The sequence below is a fragment of the Hypanus sabinus genome, chromosome 17 (assembly GCF_030144855.1).
Source record: "Hypanus sabinus isolate sHypSab1 chromosome 17, sHypSab1.hap1, whole genome shotgun sequence".
NCBI lineage: Eukaryota > Metazoa > Chordata > Chondrichthyes > Myliobatiformes > Dasyatidae > Hypanus > Hypanus sabinus.
This window is the reverse complement of record NC_082722.1, coordinates 25,796,813-25,817,033: the sequence shown is the minus strand read 5'-3', so window position 1 is coordinate 25,817,033 and position 20,221 is coordinate 25,796,813. Positions and strand designations below refer to the sequence as shown.

Here is a 20,221-nt window from a genome sequence, read left to right as displayed (position 1 = left end):
ATGACTACCAGCTATTTGAAAAGAAAATGCTAAGAAAATTGTAGAAATTAGTATACTGTAGATTTGGAATGGAGCTCGCAACCGCTGTACATGGTGCCACCTTGTTTGCTAAGTTAAAATGTAGGACATTCAGGGTTGTGATCTTAGGATTGCTAGCCATGCAATGTGTTGGTGAGGCCAAAACTGGGAAGATTATACAGTTTAATACAGGGAAAGTGGGACCTGTGCAAAGAGGATGGTTTGCACTTAAATCGGAGGGGAACTAATATCCTAGCAAGAAGGTTTGTTAATGCTGCTTGGTGGGATTTAGAGTTGCAGAGGGATAGAAACGAAAGTGCCAGAACAGTTAGTGGAGAGGTTGTGAAGGTAGATGCTGGTAAGACCTCAGGCAAAGTTAGGAATCAAAAGCTTGAGCATGGTCTGACTAGTGTCCTGAACTGTGTGTATTTCAATGCAAGAAGTATCGTAGGAAAGGTGAATGATAGTGCTGAAGATGAGGTAGCTGGTTTACAGAGATAGTGTGTAATGAGAAGAGGCTGTTCATAAGGCAAAATTGCAGTCAGCAGGATGAATTGCAATGTAGAAGGCGGACAAAATCAAAAAGGGTGAATACAGGACTGAAGGTGTCATAGTTGAATGCATGCAGTATATGGAATAAGGTAGATGAAAGTAGCACTGTTTCAGATTGACATGTATGATGTTGTAGGCATCATGATGGCAAACCCATCGCAATTGGTGTTGAGTCGCAATTGCGGCTATGGAGTTAAAGTTTGGTTGATGGCTTTTTTTATTGATTGATTGACAAACATAGGCCTTTCTAGCCCTTCAAGCCATGCTACCCAGCAATCCCCCCAATTTAACCCAAGCCTAATAATGAGACAATTTACAATGACCTATTAACCTACCAACCAGTATGTCTTTAGACTACGGGAAGAAATCAGAGCACCTGGAGGTAACACACAGAGAGAACTTACAAACTCCTTACTGGCAGCAACAGGAATTCAACCTGGATCACCTCTACTGTAAAGCACTGTGCTAACCACTAGCTTCCTCCAGGATGCTGGAATTAGTACACCTGTTCTTCCAGCTAACTCTCAGAATCTTTTGGAGGCATCTTTGATAGTAAGTTTCCAGGGATCTTATGTTGTACGTTGTCTATGTTGTATGTTGCCTGCTGTATGTTGTCCATGACTCTGCTCCATATAGCAAGGAGGGGAGGACTACAGTTTTATAGACCAGATGCTTAGTATTGGTCTTGATATCTCAATCTTCAATAACCCCCTTTCTCAGCCTGGCAAAAGCTCCACTTGCACAGCCTATTCTGCAATTCATTTCAAGATCAATGTTGGCTCTTGAAGAAACAAGGCTGCCAAGATATGGGAAATGATCAGTGTTCTCCAGAGGGATGTTGTCAACTTTGATGGTTAGAGGATTAGGAGCTTGATCTGGTGTAGGTTGGTGCAGGACGTGGATTTTCTTGATGTTTAGATCAAGCCAACAAATAGATACTGAATCAAGGTACTAGGTGTAAGGCCCAATTTGTTGATTTAGCACAGGTAGAAAATCGGCCCTTGTATAGGGATAAGTAGTAATTAAGGGTTTAAGAGGCAATGCTACACTGCAGACAGGCCTATGAGATAAATGGATTGAAAACAAAACCTAAAGAGATTTCCCAGGAACTTAAGAAGGTTTGATTTATCATCTAACACTTAATAAACTTCTACAATTGCTCTGTTGAAAGTACCCTGACATCATGGTGTGGTATGTCAATTTGAATGCTCTGAAATATAAGAAGCTGCAGAGTAGTGGACTCTGTCCAATATATCACAGGCATGCTCCTCCCTACCACTGGTAGTATCTAAGGAAATTCAAGAAGGCAACATCTGTTAACAAAGAACTCCACCATCTAGGCCATGCCATCTTTTCTCAGCTACCATTAGCAGGAGGTACAGAAACTCAAAATCCCACACCACAAGGTTCAAGAACAGCTACATCCCTTTAATGATCTGATTCTTGGATCGACCAGCAAAACCCTCACCACTACAGTTTAGGAACATTATGTACACTTTGACCACTTTGCACCGAAATTGACTTGATTCTGGTTCTAATTATGTTTCTTGTAAAATAGTGTATAAATTATATTTTTCTGTGAATGCTACTTAGATGATACAATGTACCTATGATGCTGCTGAAAGTAAATCCTTCATTGTATCTGAGTATATGTGTACTTGTGCATTTGACAATAAATTTGACTTCGAGCTTGAAAAGTTAAAATTTTCATTTCATCTTTAATTGAGTACAAAGCAGAAGGAGGAACAAACAACTTAAAGCACCAATTCTAAAACTTGAAGCATCATTCAAGTTTACAAAACAGGAGGTAATTATTTTGCCAGATATGTAATTGAATCCATCCAAATCAATCATCTTTATCTTGCTCTTCCAAAAGCACAGTATTTTCATTTGCATTGATTACTTCTTCCCTTAAAGAATGGAGTATCTTTTCTCAAGCCTACTGAAAAACATCTAGTTGAACAATGTCTATTCTGCTGTAGGGGGAGGGGCAGACCACATTCAGAAAAACCACCAAATAACAAGTTTAATAATTTAGCTTACAAAAATATACATGAATGACAAAGACTAATATGAAACAAAAGCACATTAGAAAATCCATGAACTCATAAGATTTTTGTATACCTTCAACCCACCTACTTTACAAATAGCTAAGGCAAATAATTGAAAAGTTTATATTTCCTTCTTTGTTCCTGTGCTGTGCTTTGCTCTTCACTGCCAAGTAGTGCAAGATGCTGTTGGACTTCATAGTCGAAAGAATGAGATTGCTCCTCTTCTTTGCCATTTTTCTCCTCTTCCCTTGTGCATCAAACCAAGTTCACAATCCTATCACTGAACTGGACTCTTTCTTTGGTCTTTCGCCAGACTGGTCTCCACCCAAGAGGGCACATGAATCTTCAATGTAACTTCTAAATCTTCTAACAGGGGACTGCTTTCTCAGCACTGAGCTGTGTGACAGCCTGGTTTTTGTGTTCAAGTCTTTGTGTCAGCCCTGAATCCACAATTTGCAGAAACTGCTGCAAGTTATCAACTATGGTATAGTAAACATTACATCTAGACATTTTCAAATATTATTTAATAAAATTTAGTTTATAACAGCCACATTTATCAATAAAAAAAATCAAAACAATAAAAATCATTCCAACTTTAATGTAGATTTGACCTTTAAAATAAAACTGTACTTTCTGTATTTTATTATTTTACCAGTTATTACTCAAAATGGTCCAGTAATACCACTTATGATTATGATTTATTTAAACAGCAACATCACAAAAGTATGCATTTGGCATGCGAAGCAGGTGACTAAAACTAACACTTATACTATACTGATATTTCTTAAATTGCAGAAAATTTATCAGTTATATTAACAGGATTTGTGTTTATTAAACCTAAGTCATATCCTATGGAGTAAGGGCTTTAACCTAATTTATATCTTCTTTTGGCACAAAATTTTACATTTGAGTTAATTCTTACATTTATCAAGCATTCAGTAACAATACAAAGATCCTTTATACCTGCTTCTAAAAGATCAAACAAAATACAAACACATCTGTATTTTCATTTCATCAAGACTTAAGGAATTCACAAATCAGATTCAATGTGCTTTCCAACCATATGCTTGGTGGTTCAATAAATATTATCAAATTTTTGCACAGAATGAAAACATTCCTGTATTAGTCCTTTCAATTACATGGGTCTAAGGTTAAAAAAGTAATAGCTTCTTGGATGAATAGCTTTTAGGTTATAAATTGTCTTTAGAGATAAAGTTATTTAGTCTATGACATTGTTTAAAGAGACAATTCATAGTTCTCATTATTTTTGATGAAGTCATTTCTGGTTCTTCTAAATACATAGCCAAGTTTAGATAAACTTACTGCAGATGAACTGTACCTTTTCCTGCAGTTTGCTTTGAGCTAGCATCTCTGACAACCATATTATACATTTTAAATACATTTATCATAACCATCACAATACTTTACATTACTTCACTCTTTCATGTTATATTAAGTCATAACATATTAAATCATATCATTATGAATTACCTCCATTCACTGCTCTTAAACATTTACTTACACAAGCGTCCTGCTGGATGCACTGCAGAATGTGTTTAGCAGGGACAAGGAAATCGATAAGGTAGCACAATCCATCACCACAATATGTCTTCTCCACTACATCAAAAACCTGACAGAGAACAGTGGATGCTGTAGCCTCAAAGGGTGGATAGAGTGTTGATAGAGTATTCTGAATACACGTATCCAAAGACTCAGAATCCTGCCAAAATAAGAGCATAATTATTCAGAAACAACAAGAATAAATAGTATTCTCTCTTGAAACTTCAACAAAATGGGATTCACATCAACACTTAAGTATTCTAACAAGTAAACTAATTTCTATGAAGAAAATAATGACCAATTCTATCTCTTTGACTCAAGAATACAGATGTTATCAATGACCATTTTATTGTACTCTATAAAAACAATGAACAAACTATACAAACAAAATGTGCATAAGGTATCATCCATAAATAGATTTTGCATTTTAATTTGTTGCTAACTAAATATAATTTTTTGATAAAGGTTTAACTATGTTCTTCCTATATTGTTCTTTATTACATCATGCATTCACGTTACAACATTTACAATAACTGAGACTGCTCTTCCACTAATGAATCATCGGTATATTTTTTAATAGATAAATCTGATCTTAACTGACTACATTGAGAAATATTATTTGTTCCATCATATGCCTGTGGCAAAAAGAGTTGCTATAAATTGTGAAGCAATGAATAAAAAGAATTCCATTTTTGCTATGCAGCTAAATAAACAGATGGAACTCTGGAAATTCTGCACATTGCACCAATAAATATGTGAAATCTCTAATAAAATATACTTCATATCTAAGATTGTATAGAATGGATGACAACACCCTCAATGTTTTCTGCTTCAGACTGGCAAGTAGAACTGCCCAAATGCTTGCATCAGATCTAGTAAGGAAACAATGAGGTAGCTTAAAAACCTTCCGTTCATTAACTAAACTTCAAGGAAGAGGTATTAATATGATGGTAATTGTTTTGAATGAAGCATAATCCTCTTATTTCACCTCAAGTACATCATGCTTTATCAGCAGAAAGAGCAGCATAATTCACAGAGCTAAAATTATTCACGTATAGATGTCAGTTAGGTTTTTTTCTCTTTATTTATTCATGGGATGTGGACATCACTATCCATGCCTGCATTTATGTCCACCTCATTCTCCCCCTGAACTAAACAAATAGTTAAAAGTAAACTCATCAACAGGCCTATAGCAGTGATTCCCAACAAGAGCAGTTATTTGTCCTAAGGGGGCATCAGCAGAATTAGAACTTGTCGGGGGGGGGGAACATTCAAGATTCTTGGGGGGGAGCAGTAAGGAGCACCCTAACTTGAGGCAAAGGACTTGACCAACAATTACTAGAGCAGGCATTTCCTAAAGAAAAAAAAAAGGATGAGGCACTGTAACACAGGAAGAAACATAGCTCTGCAGTCAGTGAGCACTTGTCTTCACAACTCATCTGAAACTCAGCAATTTCATCCAACCTTATCAACCAAAAGAGCATTAATGGGGATGCATAAACTAGCAACCAGGGTGCCCAACAATTCCCTTTAACTTGCAGCACAGAACAAGTTCATGCAATTTAACAGTTGATAAGTCAAGTACACCCTCTCAACTTTCTCCACAGATCAATGGAAAACAAGTCATGCAATGATATAGCGCTGGTTGGAACCAAGCAGTAAAAGAGAGCCAATCATCGGAACTGCCAACCTAGATGATTCCTCTTGAGGTGTTCAAAGTGACCTTGGCTTCATATCTGCAGTCAAGAACCATCTTTGGGGATTATGAGACCTACATGATTGAAGTGATATAAAGGTAGCTTGCCGAACACTAGCTCTATCCTAACATTCAGATTCCAATCTGGACTCTTTTTAACTTAATTTTTGCTATTGTGATCGTTTTTATCTTCACCTCGCCGTACCTCCACATGCTGCTACCATCGTTCCATCCGTGTCAAGTTGCTGCCGTCATTAACATCTAATAGCCATTCTCAGTTTGTGTTAATTTTTCATTTTAATTTAGCCTCATTAATGATGGATAAATATTTATGGCGCAATCTTTGAGGGTGAGGCAAATTCTAATCCTGCTAAGAAACAGAAACTACAGAAAATGCATCAATACTATGTTATATGCCTGGAGTATGATTTTATTCCGTCCCGTTAGATCAGTAATGTCCCATGAGTCTTATTTGTAATACTATATTTTCTAATGAAGCCATGAAACCATCAAGAACCATCAGGAACTTCCATAAAAGACACCCTGAAAAGGCTACTTATGGTATTACTCAGTTCCAAAAGATTAAAGAAGCATTTGAAAAATGTTGTACACTCAATTCATTTGGAAAGAAAGCTAAAAATGACCTCGACAGTAGTCTCATTGTTTCTTATAACATTTCCAAGATGATAGAGAAGTGTGGAAAATCTCATACAATTGGTGAAAGATTAATAATGCCTGCTGTATCAGTAGTGCTCACCACTGTTCTCAAAATGGATTCCAGCATTTTAAAATCAATTCCTCTGAGTAATAACCCTGGAGCTCATCATATTGACAAAATGAGCAAAGACATTGAGTACCAACTATTCACACAGCTACAAAAAACAGAATTTGGGATATAACTGGATGAGTCCACTGTGTGAGACAAGGCATTACTGATGGCATATGTACTGCTTATCAGAAATTGAAAAATTTATGAAGAGGTTCTCTTTTGCAAAAAGGTAAAAACAAATAACAATAGCGAATCAATCAACAATGAATTCAAAATGTATAGAGAATAAAAGTATTCCTATCAGGAACGTGATTTTTTTGTGCAACAGATGGAGCACCATATATGATATGTCACTATGCTGGTTTAGTGGCAATTATGAAAAAAGAAATTCCAAGTCTGTTTGCAATCCATTGTGTAATTCATCGTCAACATCTCACAGCCAAAAACTTCAGCCAGTGACTTTGTTCAAGCATGACTCTTATGATATCTGCTATCAACAAAATTAAAGCTCAAGTACTAAATAGCAGAGTATTTCACCAGTTACCCAAGATAACGATGAAGAGTTTGAACACTTACTTCTTCATACGGAAGTGCATTGGCTGACAAAAGGCTGCCTCTTAAAGCTTTCCTTTGATCTTTTTGACACTGTGGTTCAATTTTTGCCCGAAATCGACAAGAGCTTGTGTAACAAGATTGAACTACGTGGAGATCAGACATACCTTGCCGATTTATATGACAAAATGAACATTCTAAATATGAAACTGCAGGGTGACAATTCTAATTTAATCCAGGCAAAACATGCAGTGTCCACTTTTATCAGAAAATTGAAAATACATAAGCCAACATTGGGAGATGAATGTTCTCACAGTTCCCTGTATGGAAAGTATGGCACTCTCTTTCACAGATGGTGATTTGCAAGAAAACCGCTTACACCCGCAGTCACTGAAGAAGGATTTTTAAAATCAATTTAAGTATTTGAACGATCTGGAAATTCCAGACTGGGTAATTAATCCATTTCTTTGCTAAGTGGAAGAATGTGAAGAGAGCTTGCAAGAAGAATTTATCGAAATTCAGAATGAAGAAGAAGCCAAAATGCTTTCCAAAAGTGTCGGCTTTTGTGGTACCTGGTTACACTGTCATATGAAGTTTCCTGATCTTTGGAAAAGAGCCAAACTGCTCTTCATTGCATTTCCACCCTCCTACCTTGTCGAAACAGGCTTCAGTGCAATGAACTACATACACACAAAAACCAAAAACACTTGGACATTGTTATGCGTGGGGGCTTAAGGCTTTTGCTGTCACAACTTAAACAGGATGTTTCAACTCTTGCTAAAAACCATCAAGCTTAAGGATCACATTGATATCGCATTGATATCGAAGCTGCTCTACAGCATACAGGGACTGTTTAAGCTCGGTTTAAAGACAAATAAAAGTTTAAAGCAGAATCATTTTTTTTCATGTTAGCATATGGTAGACATGTTTTTACACTATACAGTGCTATAAAGTATATTGTATATTGTGCCTAAGAGGGGTGTTGACAAGTATGAAAATGCTTGGGGGGGGGAAGGTGTTAGGCGATGGGCAACACATAAGTTGGGAAACACTGGTCTAGAGTCACAACAGTCTAGATTGCTTAATGACCCAAGGTTTACATCCCTAAATATATCCATGCACTATTTGGAAATCCGCTGTTGTGAAACGCATCTGTTTTTGACAACTACCACTTGTGCCTTGCTCGCAATCCAATGGAGGCTGTACTGATCACATGCTGCATGAGCAAATTGAATTGTCTCTCACTTGTATTAAGTAATAATAATTAAAATGACTTCTACTGTACTGGATACACTGATGTAGTTGCTGAAGAGTTACAAGCAGGGCTTGAAATACGTTCTTCTCTTATATTTGCTTTTACATTGAAGTTATTATCTTGTCATTCTATTATAGTAATACTATACAGAAATATTTTCTCCAAGGATGATTTTATGTATTTTGTATTAGGGGCTGAAAGCAGAGATTGTCATGTAAAATATTTGTTTTAATTGTGAAGTCACTGGTGTATCCTGCCAATTTACCATAAAATAATTGCTAATGCAGTCCATAGATCACATTCACACCTCAGATTCTGGAACACTGGAAAGATGTTTATCTGATTCTGTAAGGTGGTATTTGGAACAGACATAAGTAAACTAGGCAGTCACTATGCTTGACTATTTAATCATTATAAAATTTGAGCTTAATGCCAGCAATAGAACATCATGCATGAATTCATTTGCTTCTGATATGTTGTCCCTAATCTCAACAGTACTTGGATTTGTGTCCTTTATCGTTATGTAAACTAAAAGTACAAAGTTGACCGTCCTCTATTGAATTCTTCTTTCTGGAGTATCCTTCAGATAAATGAACTTAATTTGTTCCACTGTCTTTGATTTGACCTGATTGTTTTACACTTAGTATGCACGAAGAATTTACTCCTTTCAACTGAATTGTTTAGCATGGGAGAGGCTTTGCAGAAATAGAGGTGCTTTCTTCTGCTCAATCCAAGTTACTTGAAAAACTGAATCAAGGAAAAGTTTGTAAAAGTGGCTGCAGGGAGCAACAGAGTATCAGCTACTGATTTTTACTGAAAGAAAACATTTTTGCCTACCCTTGCAATATTTCTGAAAAAGCCATTAAATTGTCTCTTTAGTGAGGAACTTGAGTGATACTGATGTTGGTTGACAACACACTTTTTTCAATATTACTCAGTTACCAGCCATCAGTCTGTACATACATTTCCTTCATTGTGGCTACACTATGTATTGCCTAGACTACTCTCACTGTAACTCTGAAAATATTTATAACGCAGAAATTTCATATATAATGTAATCCTTCCACTTGTCTCAAATTGCAAGCGTGTTTAACCAAGTATGACCTTTATTTAAGTTGTAATTTTATCACAAACCCTTTTTTAGTGGTAAAGTTCAAGTTTTTTCATGTTTGAGGATTCTTCCTTTTGTGTTGTGAAAAACAATCTAAAACCTATATTTTGTTGATTTGCACTGCAAATGTTTCTGTGCAAAGCTTAATTAAACTGATATAGCATGATATCTTGTTAAAATACTGTGGATTTTGGTTAATTGGGACACACTGGGACCAGTACCTTTTGGCCCAATTAAGTGGGTACTGTAGCGGTGTGCTACACGCAATGCTGAAATAACGACACATAGTCGATGAGCTGCAGTTGCAGAAGAGATTTATTCGAACTTCGTGGCCTCGCTTTAAAGCCTTCCTGATCCCACCCTCCCCGGGCAGGAATGCTGTAGGAGGCATGTATTCACAGACCCGTCCCGCGCGTGAGCTTTTCCCCTTGCTGGTGAAGCAGACTTGGCTTTTTGGGACTGGCCTCAATGCCGGCGTGAGCCGGTTCGAGTGCGCTGGGAAGTGGGTTGCCATAGTACCCCAATTAGCCAAAGTTTCATGGAAATAGTTAAAAAGGTATAAAAGAAAATACAAACCACTGCTTAACTGAGTAACAATTTATGTATTTAAATGAAATATAAAGCAAATTAGAACACTATTAATATTGCTAGTGGTTGTCCATTGACCATGGTAGGAAACGCGTGCAGGAGAGTTTTTAAATAGAAAAGCCATTGCACCAAGGAGTTCCACTCTCTCAACCTCGGAAGTCCAGGTCCAGTGGTATGAGTAGGCATCACAACTGGAGCCTTCCCTGGTTGCAGTGGCTGACTACGACCTTTGCGTCTCACCATGCCCTTTACTTTCCATGTAGCATTGCAGCACTGCCTTCCTGAAGTTTGGTTCTCACTGTAGATCTCATCTGCCCAGACCACCTGCCAGAGCTGACTTCACATGCTAGCACAGGCATGTCCCTATCTCACCAGGGTATGAGACCCGTTAGCTACCTTCACCTGGTTTAGCCCACCTGTCCGCTCTTTAAGAAGGGAAGGAAGCAGAAGAAAGGAAATGATAGGCCAATGGGCCTGACCTCAGTGGTTGGGAAGATGTTGGAGTGGATTGTTAAAGATTGGGTTTCAGGGTATTTGGAAACACATGATAAAATAGGCCAAAGACAGCATGGTTTCCTTCAGGAAAATCTTACCTGAGAATTCTGTTGCAATTCTTTGAGGAAGTAAGAAGCAGGATAGACAAAGGAGAATGATAGATGTTGTGTATTTGGAATTTCAGAAGGCCTGTGACATGAGGCTGTTTAAGAGCTGATAGTATTACAAGAAAGATACTAGCATGAGTAGAGCAGTGGCAGATTGGCAGGAGGCAAAGAGTGAGAATGAAGGGAGCTTTTCTGATTCGCTGCTAGTGACTAGTGGTGTTCTACAGGGGTCAATGTTGGGACTGCTTTTTAGACTACATGTCAATGATCTGGATGACAGAATTCATGGCTTTGTGGCCAAGTTTGCAGACCATACAAAAATAGGTGGAGGGGGCAAGTAGTGTTGAGGACGCAGGAAATTTGCAAAAGGACTTAGACTGATTAGGAGAATGGGTAAAGAAGTGGCAGATAGAATACATTGTCAGGAAGTGTATGGTCATGCACTTCATTACAAAGAATAAAAGCATGGACTATTTCAAAATGTAGAAAAAATTCATAAATCAGAGATGGAAAGGGACTTGTGAGTCCTTGTGCAGGATTCCCTAAAGGTTAACTTGCAGGTTGAGTTGGTAGTGAGGAAGGCATATGCAAAGTTGGCATTCATTTTGAGAGGACTAGAATATAAAAGCAAGGATATAAAGCTTTATAAGGCATTGGTGAGGCTTCACTTGGAGTTTTGGGCCTCTTGATCTAAGAAAGGATGTGCTGATATTGGAGAGGGTTCAAAAGAAGTTCACAAAAACGATTCTGGGAATGAAAGGCTTATCATATCAGGAGCTCTATCAGTATAGAGGGATGCCAATTAGAACAAGGAAATTCTTTAATCAGAGTGGTGAATCTGTGAAATTCATTGCCACAGGGTGTTGTGGAGGTCAGGTCACTGCGAGTATTTAAGGTGGAGGTTGATAGGTTCTTGATTAGTCAACGAGTGAAAAGCTGTGAGGAGAAGACAGGAGAATGCGTTGAGAGGGATATAGATTAGCTAAGATCAAATGGCAGAGCAGACTTGATGGACCAAATAGTCTAATTCTGCTCCTATTTCTTATGGTCTTATCCTTTCTTAGATATGGGGCCTAAAAGTTCTGGTCAAGATGGCACCTACATACATCGCTCTCACAATCAATATATTTGGGATAGACCACAAAAATATTTATTTCTCTTCTTTTATGTCTTTTACATCTATTTTTCATCTCGAATATGTTTCTGGAACTGTTGAAGCCTGTGATTTGCAGTTTGGAGATTGTTTAGGTGATCCAGTGCTTTGCTGTCTCCGAGAGGATTCCAGGAGGCAATGAGTTCAAGCCTCATGGCAAGGAGGCAATGCAAGCAAATGTTCAACTCCATTTTGCCAATTAAAGCTTCCATTTCTCGCTGATTAAGACAACAAAGGAGATTGAAACATCAAGGTAAATGTGGAAGGTGTGCACTGGTTGGCTGCCTTCTGATTACCCTGCTACCAGAGAGGGGAACCTGTGTGGCCTGTCACTGTGCCCAGAGGAATTACTGAGATTTTCTGTTTTTTGAACATGGATACAATGGATTGGACTATGGACCTTTTTCAGTCTTATAGTTTTTTTATATTCTGTGTTTTTCCATTCTTTCTTGTTTTTTTCGTGCAGGTGAAGGGGATTTGGGAGTCAATGTTTTTGTTACGTAGTTTCTTTGTTCGGGGAAAGGGGAATTAGGTGGTCAATGTTCTTTTCACGTTTGTACGTGTGGGGGTTGAAGGGTGATGATTGTGTTGTCAATTTTTTCTTGGTTTTGAGGTGATCTGGAGAAAAAGAATCTCAAAATTGTACAGTTTCATAATAAATGAACCTTTGAATCCTTTAAAACTACTCACAATATTCCCAATACGGTCTGGCTGATGCCTTATAAAAACTCAGCATTTCAGCCTTGCTTTTAAATTCCAGTCCTCTAGAAATGAATGTTAATAATTTATTTGCCTTTCTTTCTATCAACTCAACCTGCAAGTTAGTAACTTGAATGAGGAAGTGGAACGTGGGTTAGAAGTCTGCATGCCACGCAATAGTCAGCAGTGGTGCAGATGGTATAGAAGGTTGTCGTTGGTTACATCAGAACATTGATAGGATGCAGAGCTTAGCTGAGAAGTGGCAGATGAGTGTCCGTAGAAATGTGAAGTGATTCACTGTGGAAAGTCAAACCTGAAGGCAGAACACAGGATTAATGGCAGGATTTTTAACAGTATGGCGGAACCGAGATCTTGAGGTTCACGTCTATAGATTCCTCAAAGTTGCCGTGAAATTGACAGGATGATTAAAAAGGCATATGGTGTGTTGGTCTTCATTAGTCAAAGGACTAAGTTTAGGAGCCATAAGATAATGATGCACCTCTATGAAACTCTGGTTAGACCACACTTGGTACACTGTAATGCAGCAGGCCACATATCATCTATAGGAAGAAGGGTCTTGGCCCAAAACGTCGACTGTACTTCCTCATATAGATGCTGCCTGGTTTGCTGTATTCCACCAGCATTTTGTGTGTGTTGCTTGAATTTCCAGCATCTGCAGATTTCCTCGTGTTTGCTTGGTATATTGTGTTCATTTCTGGTCGCCTCATGATAGGAAGGAGGTGGCAGCTTTATAGAGGGTGCAGAGGAGATTTAGTAGGGTGCTGCCTGGATCAGAGAGCATGTCTTACAAGGATAGGTTGAGTGAGCCCAAGCTTTTCTCTTTGGACAAGAGGATAAGAGGCATAGATAGAGTGGCCAGCCAGAGACTTTTTACCAGGGCTGAAATAGATCATACAAGGAGGCATAACTTTGTGATTGGAGAGGTATATGGAATGTACTGCTAGGGGTGGTGGTAGAGACAGATACATTACCGACATTTAAGAGACTCTTAGGCAAATGGACAAAAGGAAAATGGAAGGCTGTGTGGGAGGGAAGGGTTAAATTGATCTTGGGGAATAAAGGGATGGCATAACATCGTGGGCTGAAGGGCCTATATTAAGCTGTACTGTACTGTGTTCAATGTATCAATATCCTGACTTAGCAGTTGGTTTTAATGATACTTGTGTAATTAATAAATCTGCAAAATATAGTCTTAGTCTATTCATGTAATTGTCTACTCACAGATATACTATATGCTTTCATGTAAAGTCCAGCTACTTGAGCAGAATGGGCAAAGCTAAATGTACTGTGAACTATTGCCAATATTGGAAACATTTGTAATAAAATGACAAGTAATAAAATAAAGACTTAAGGACCCTGATCCTTGAACATAGTAGAATCAAGGAAAAGGTGGGAAAAGGTATGAAGAATCACATGCTATTTTCTTAAAATTATTTCTGACAATGTTATCTTAATGGATAGCTGATAACTGAGAGAATAATTTGTTTTAGCAACTAAAATATAGAAAATCAATACTACAGATACATATATTTGTATAAAAGGGGCAGTACATTGAGTATCAGCCAGGGTACCAAATTCAGACATACAAAATTCTTTCCACACAGCTGTTGGTGAGATAAATTCTGTCTCACCAGCAGTACACATCTGTCAAAGGTGGAATGTACAGGTGGGAAGGGGTGCCTGGGTGTCCAAATATTGGTTCCAGATCCCATCAAGTCTTTGCATTGTCAAACAAGGACAAGGAAAGATTCTCCAGACTACCAAATACTTTCTCAACTGAGAAATCAGTATTTATAACAAAATATTACTAGAGAAATTAATGACCAGAAAACTGACAAAACTCAAGGACATGATGATGGACATACTAGACTTTTGAAAAAGGTGACTGTAGAGACACAGAATCAAATGGCCCAACTATTTAAGGAAGAATAAAGTCTGCCATCAGTAGAGAAAATGGTGGAATCTGTCATAAAGGATGTGATATGAAGAACTTAGGAAATAATAGAATTGTGAACTGTCAATGTGAAAGGAAAATCATGTTTGACTCATTAAGGCAGAGATTGATAGTTGGAAACTGGCTTAAGGATTACGGGGAAAAGGGAAAATGACAAGGTTGAAAAAATAAACCATGATTGAATGGTGGAACAGACTCAATGGGTAAAAAGACCTATTCTGCTCCTATACTTTATCTGCTGAAATTGTAATCTGTAGGATCAGGGAGAACCAGTGGATAGAATATATTTTGATTTACAGAAGGCTTTTTATTTTGTGCCCATAAGGTTAGTAAGCAAACATATGGAAATGGGAAAAATACACTCACAAGTGAGAATTGGTTAACAAAGATAAAGGGCAGTAATAGATTGGCTTGATCAGTCTGGTGGGCTGTAGGAATCTATTTCAATGATTTGGATGAGGGAACCAAATGCAAGATGTCTAAGTTGCTGAATGTACAAAACTACATGAGTTTATGAGTAGTGAAGAGAATGCAAAAAGATGACACATAGACAAGCTAAGATTATAAGCCTGGCTATAAGCAAGATTATAAGCATGGCTGGTGGAATATAGAGCGTAAAAATGTGAAGTCATCCACTTCAGAGAAACAAACAGAAATTCTGGGCAATTTCTCAAATAGTCAAGATTAGGAAATGTTCATATGCAAAAGGACTTGGACATCCTTGCACATAAGTCACTGAAAGCTAAACAGCAGATGCAGACATAATTAAGAAACCTGACCCTTTGGCCTTTATTGTTCAAGGGTTTGAGCACTGCAATAAGGATGTTTTTCTCTAATTACATAGGGTTTTGGTGAGAATACACCTGAAGTATTGTGTGCAACTTAGATTTCTTTTCTTTTGGTGTACATTTTTTGCTGAATGATCGCAAAAAAAATCACTAGAGTGGCATCTGGAATGGCACACACGAGGAAACCTGCAGATGCTGGAAATTCAAACAACACACACAAAATGCTGGTGGAACACAGCAGGCCAGGCAGCATCTAGAAGGAGAAGTATTGTCAACATTTCTGGCCGAGACCCTTCGTCAGGACTAACTGAAAGGAAAGATAGAAAGAGATTTGAAAGTAGTGGGGGGAGGGGGAAATGCAAAATGAGAGGAGAAGACCGGAGGAGGTGGGATGAAGCTAAGAGCTGGAAAGGTGATTGGTGAAAGTGATACCGAACTGAAGAAAGGGAAAGGATCATGGGATGGGAGGCCTCAGGAGAAAGAAAGGTTTGGGGGGGGAAGCACCAGAGGGAGATGGAGAACAGACAAACAACTAAATATGTCAGGGATGGGGTAAGAAGGGGAGGAGGGGCATTAATGGAAGTTAGAGAGTTCAATGTTCATGCCATCAGGTTGGAGGCTACCCAGCCGGTATATAAGGTGATGTTCCTCCAACCTGAGTTTGGATTCATTTTGACAGTAGAGGAGGCCATGGATAGACATATCAGAATGGGAATGGGACGTGGAATTAAAATGTGTGGCCACTGGGAGATCCTGCTTTCTCTGGCAGACTGAGTTTAGGTGTTCCGCCAAACGGTCTCCCAGTCTGCAACGGGTCTCACCAATATATAAATGTAAGGGCTATCTTTCCCTGCCCCCCTCTTTCTGCAGGAATCGCTCCCTACACGACTCCCTTGTCCACTCGTACCCCCCATCCCCTCCCACCGATCTCCCTCCTGGCACTTATCCTTGTAAGCAGAACAAGTGCTACACCTGCCCTTACACCTCCTTCCTCACCACCATTCAGGGCCCCAGACTGTCCTTCCAGGTGAGGCGACACTTCACCTGTGAGTCGGCTGGTGTGGTATACTGTGTCCAGTGCTCCTGGTGTGGCCTTTTATATATTGGTGAGACCCGACGCAGACTGGGAGACCGTTTGGCGGAACACCTACACTCAGTCCGCCAGAGAAAGCAGGATCTCCCAGTGGCCACACATTTTAATTCCATGTCCCATTTCCATTCTGAAATGTCTATCCATGGCCTCCTCTACTGTCAAAATGAATCCAAACTCAGGTTGGAGGAACAACACCTTATATACTGGCTGGGTAGCCTCCAACCTGATGGCATGAACATTGACTTCTCTACCTTCCGTTAATGCCACTCCTCCCCTTCTTACCCCATCCCTGACATATTTAATTGTTTGCCTGTTCTCCACCTCCCTCTGGTGCTTCCCTCGCCCCCTTCTTTCTCCCGAGGCCTCCTGCCCCATGATCCTTTCCCTTCTCCAGTTCGGTATCACTTTCGCCAATCAACTTTCCAGCTCTTAACTTCATCCCACCCCCCCACCCCTGGTCTTCGATCATTTCGCATTTCCCCCTCCCCCTCCTACTTTCAAATCTCTTACTATCTTTCCTTTCAGTTAGTCCTGACGAAGGGTCTTGGCCCGAAACATTGACAGGGCTTCTCCTTCTAGATGCTGCCTGGCCTGGGGTGTTCCACAAGCATTTTATGTGTGTTGTCTGGAATGACACATCTCTTTTTATAGGTAAATATGAAGTAAACTAGGCTCCTTTACTCTACAGCTTATAAGAATAAGACCAAATACAAAGCATATATAATTCTTAGAGGGATCAGCATATCCCTGTAAACGTCTTCGCTCTTCCTTTCCAATAAAGATGAAGGGTCTCAGCCCAAATCATTGAGTTTATTCCCCTCCATAGATGTTGCCTGATTTGTTGAGTTCTTCCAGCATTTTGATGTGCTGTTCAAGATTCCCCCATCTACAGAATCTCTTGCATTTGTAAACAAATTTGATCTCACTCTCACCAAACTATCAGGAACAGATTTAAGTTTTGCAATGTCACAGGCTGGAATGAACAAATATAGACCTTTTGGAGAAAAGTCCCACCTTCACATTGAATACACCATCTATATAAGATAGAGTATGTTCAGAATGAATTCAGCAGCTCAAAATTTTACAACATGGAGTCCATTATGGACCATTGGAAACAGAACTGTATTCCACAATTTGTAATTTTATGCCCTGACACATCCTTCACTCAGGCCATGGGGCCAAGTCTGCTTTTGATGCAGTAGAGTGTGCCAGGGTATCATCAAGAATACCAGAAACAAGGTTCTAAAATGTCAAATGCAACTCTAAATAACTAAAAACAACACCTGTAATCCAATAATCAGATTCCAGGCCTGCAGTCTAGCACATCCATTCAGGAATGACAATGTACTAATGAAGACAGTTTTAACATCATCCCTATCTTCCAAGATGAAAAGGCTCAGCACATGAATTCCAAAGAAAAGTCAGAATGATTTACAACCATGTACCCACAAAATTCAGTGTTTATCTAGCCCAAATAACTACCATTCAATCAGGTTATTCTCAATCCTAGACAAAGTGATAAATGGTGAAATTGATAATGTGATAACAGTGAATAACCTGATCACCAATGCCCTGTTTGAAATTGACAAGAACCACTCAGTTCCAGATCACACTACAGCCTTAGTCCAAACATACACCAAAGGACGTAAGGCAAGATATAAGGCAAGAATATGACGCAAGATCTCATGGCTGTTGTTTTTTTTATTTTCTTCACTTAGAAGCACTTTCAGATTTAATGTTTCATTCAATAAAACAAACCTCTGGCAATGCAGCAATCTCTCAATCCCACCTAAATGTTTTAGTCAACTCTCTGGAATGTGATGAACCCACAATCTTCTGACTCAGAAACGAGGGCTTCACAAACAACGCCAACATCCAGCATAGCAGAATGCATGAGTGAGGGGATCTTTCAAAGAGTTATTTTCTTAATTGCAGCATAAAAATTTGTTGGTATAAAATTCTTAACCAACATGAAGGAACTGCTGCATAATGTAAAACAAGATACTGAGCTGTAATAGCATAAAACATTCTTTCTCCCACTTACTATCACATACAGATAGCTATATATTTTCTCTCATTTAAGTATTTATTTACAGACAAATAAAACTTCAAGTATTTAATTGTAGGTAGCTTGAAAGCATATCCCCAAATATTTCAGTATAGATAGCTTAAAACTTTTGATTAGTTTCCATTTCTCTATTTTTGTTTCAAAACAACTGAGTTCTGACTGAAACTGTTTTTTTTTTAATGACAGCTGGACAACAAAATCAAATCGTTTCTCTAAACACAGTGCTCTATTAGTATTCTGCTCTTCACCACACCAGATAAAGGTCTCAGTGCATCCTCTGTCAACCTGACAACAGCATTGCTCATAAAGAAATATGAATTCACTTGGATTTTTTGACAGGTTTAACCCCTCTTCACTCAGTCTGAACAACTCCAAACAGGTTTGATTTTGTTGAATGGAAAAATAAATGGCAGCATAAGCCACTTATTAGACTGTAATGAGTAGAAGCATAAAAATGCCATGGCATACAATAAAATCTTTTAATTGTTTAATCAGTATTAAGCCTAATGCCCAAGCTAAATCTCCACACTAAACTTAAATTTTAAAAGCAATAAATGCTTTTAACAACCTATGTTAGCACAAAAAATCAAGGTATCACAAATTTATCAAAAACACCATTGGCACTTTTACTCTGTTACAGCTCCTAACTGGAAGATACCTATCCAAGTAATAAAAGCCAAAAAGAAATAACAAAAATCTGCATTTTCAGACTTCACACAAAGAACTACAGAAACAAGCTACAATTCCTGAAACTCCTTATATCTGCCAGTTCCAATTATTCAGGTGTTAATAGAGCTTGTGAAGCTACAATTCAATAACCTATGTTAGTATATTTGCAAGGCTTAATTTACTCACCATATAACTAAGACATTTAACACAAGAATTAAACACTATTTAAAATGCAATAACTACAGAAAAATGCATCAATCCATGTCATTAAATGTTTGCAGCAACTTTTTTGACACACCACATACATAACAATTGTTCTTTTTGTCACTAACAATAGTAGACAATTCTACTGATTAAAAGTCCTGTCAAGGTTGATTAAAACTAATTGAACACGCTCACACATAGTATACATCTGAATGCCTCCACGTGAAATGAAAATAACCAGGATATAAAATAAATTAGTACCATTTTCTTCAAGACATTTCATATTTCCCTTTGGTGTTTTCCAATTTGACATTTCCTTTCTTCAGTTTTGGCTCTGTGATAGTTCCTGAAGAATTCTGATAACTGTAAAAGTTGATGAATAAATTGCAACACACCAGCACTCTGAGCATGCAGCTGTGATCCAGCCTTTTACACACCCCCTCTCAAGGTTGCCAGCAATTCTAACTCATGACACATATGGTCTGTTGGGGACCAAGTAAGGAGATTCTGACTACCAACAGTCATTGCAAGATAATTTTCAATATTAGAGCATAAAAAGCAAATTAATTAGTGAATTTTACTAAGATACCTTAATAAAAAAGACAATGAAATTATCTTGTCTTAAAACCACTGGAAAACATACAGTAATTTTAAATAGCATGGACATTTTACTTAATGAAAGTATAAATACATAGTCAACATTGTAATAATAATGAATGCAAATAAGTAACTCAGTATTTCATTATTTATGCATTAAAAACAAATTAAATAGAATTCACACGTGACTTATTTTTCCACCAAACTGAGTTAATATGCTT

At 38.2% G+C, this 20,221-nt stretch overlaps 1 protein-coding gene across 1 annotated transcript in view; it reads right to left on the bottom strand.

Annotated features, from left to right (window-relative positions):
* Window positions 1–19,692, bottom strand: part of plekhg4 (pleckstrin homology domain containing, family G (with RhoGef domain) member 4) — a 176,607-nt gene extending 156,915 nt beyond the window's left edge. The window contains exons 1-2 of the mRNA XM_059992425.1: window positions 19,665–19,692; window positions 4,144–4,341 (exon numbers count right to left, since the gene is read on the bottom strand). Of these exons, the coding sequence (XP_059848408.1) occupies window positions 4,144–4,341; window positions 19,665–19,667 (201 nt within the window). The 5' untranslated portion in view covers window positions 19,668–19,692. The remainder of the gene's footprint in view (window positions 1–4,143; window positions 4,342–19,664) is intronic.
* Between the last annotated feature and the right edge of the window lie 529 nt (window positions 19,693–20,221).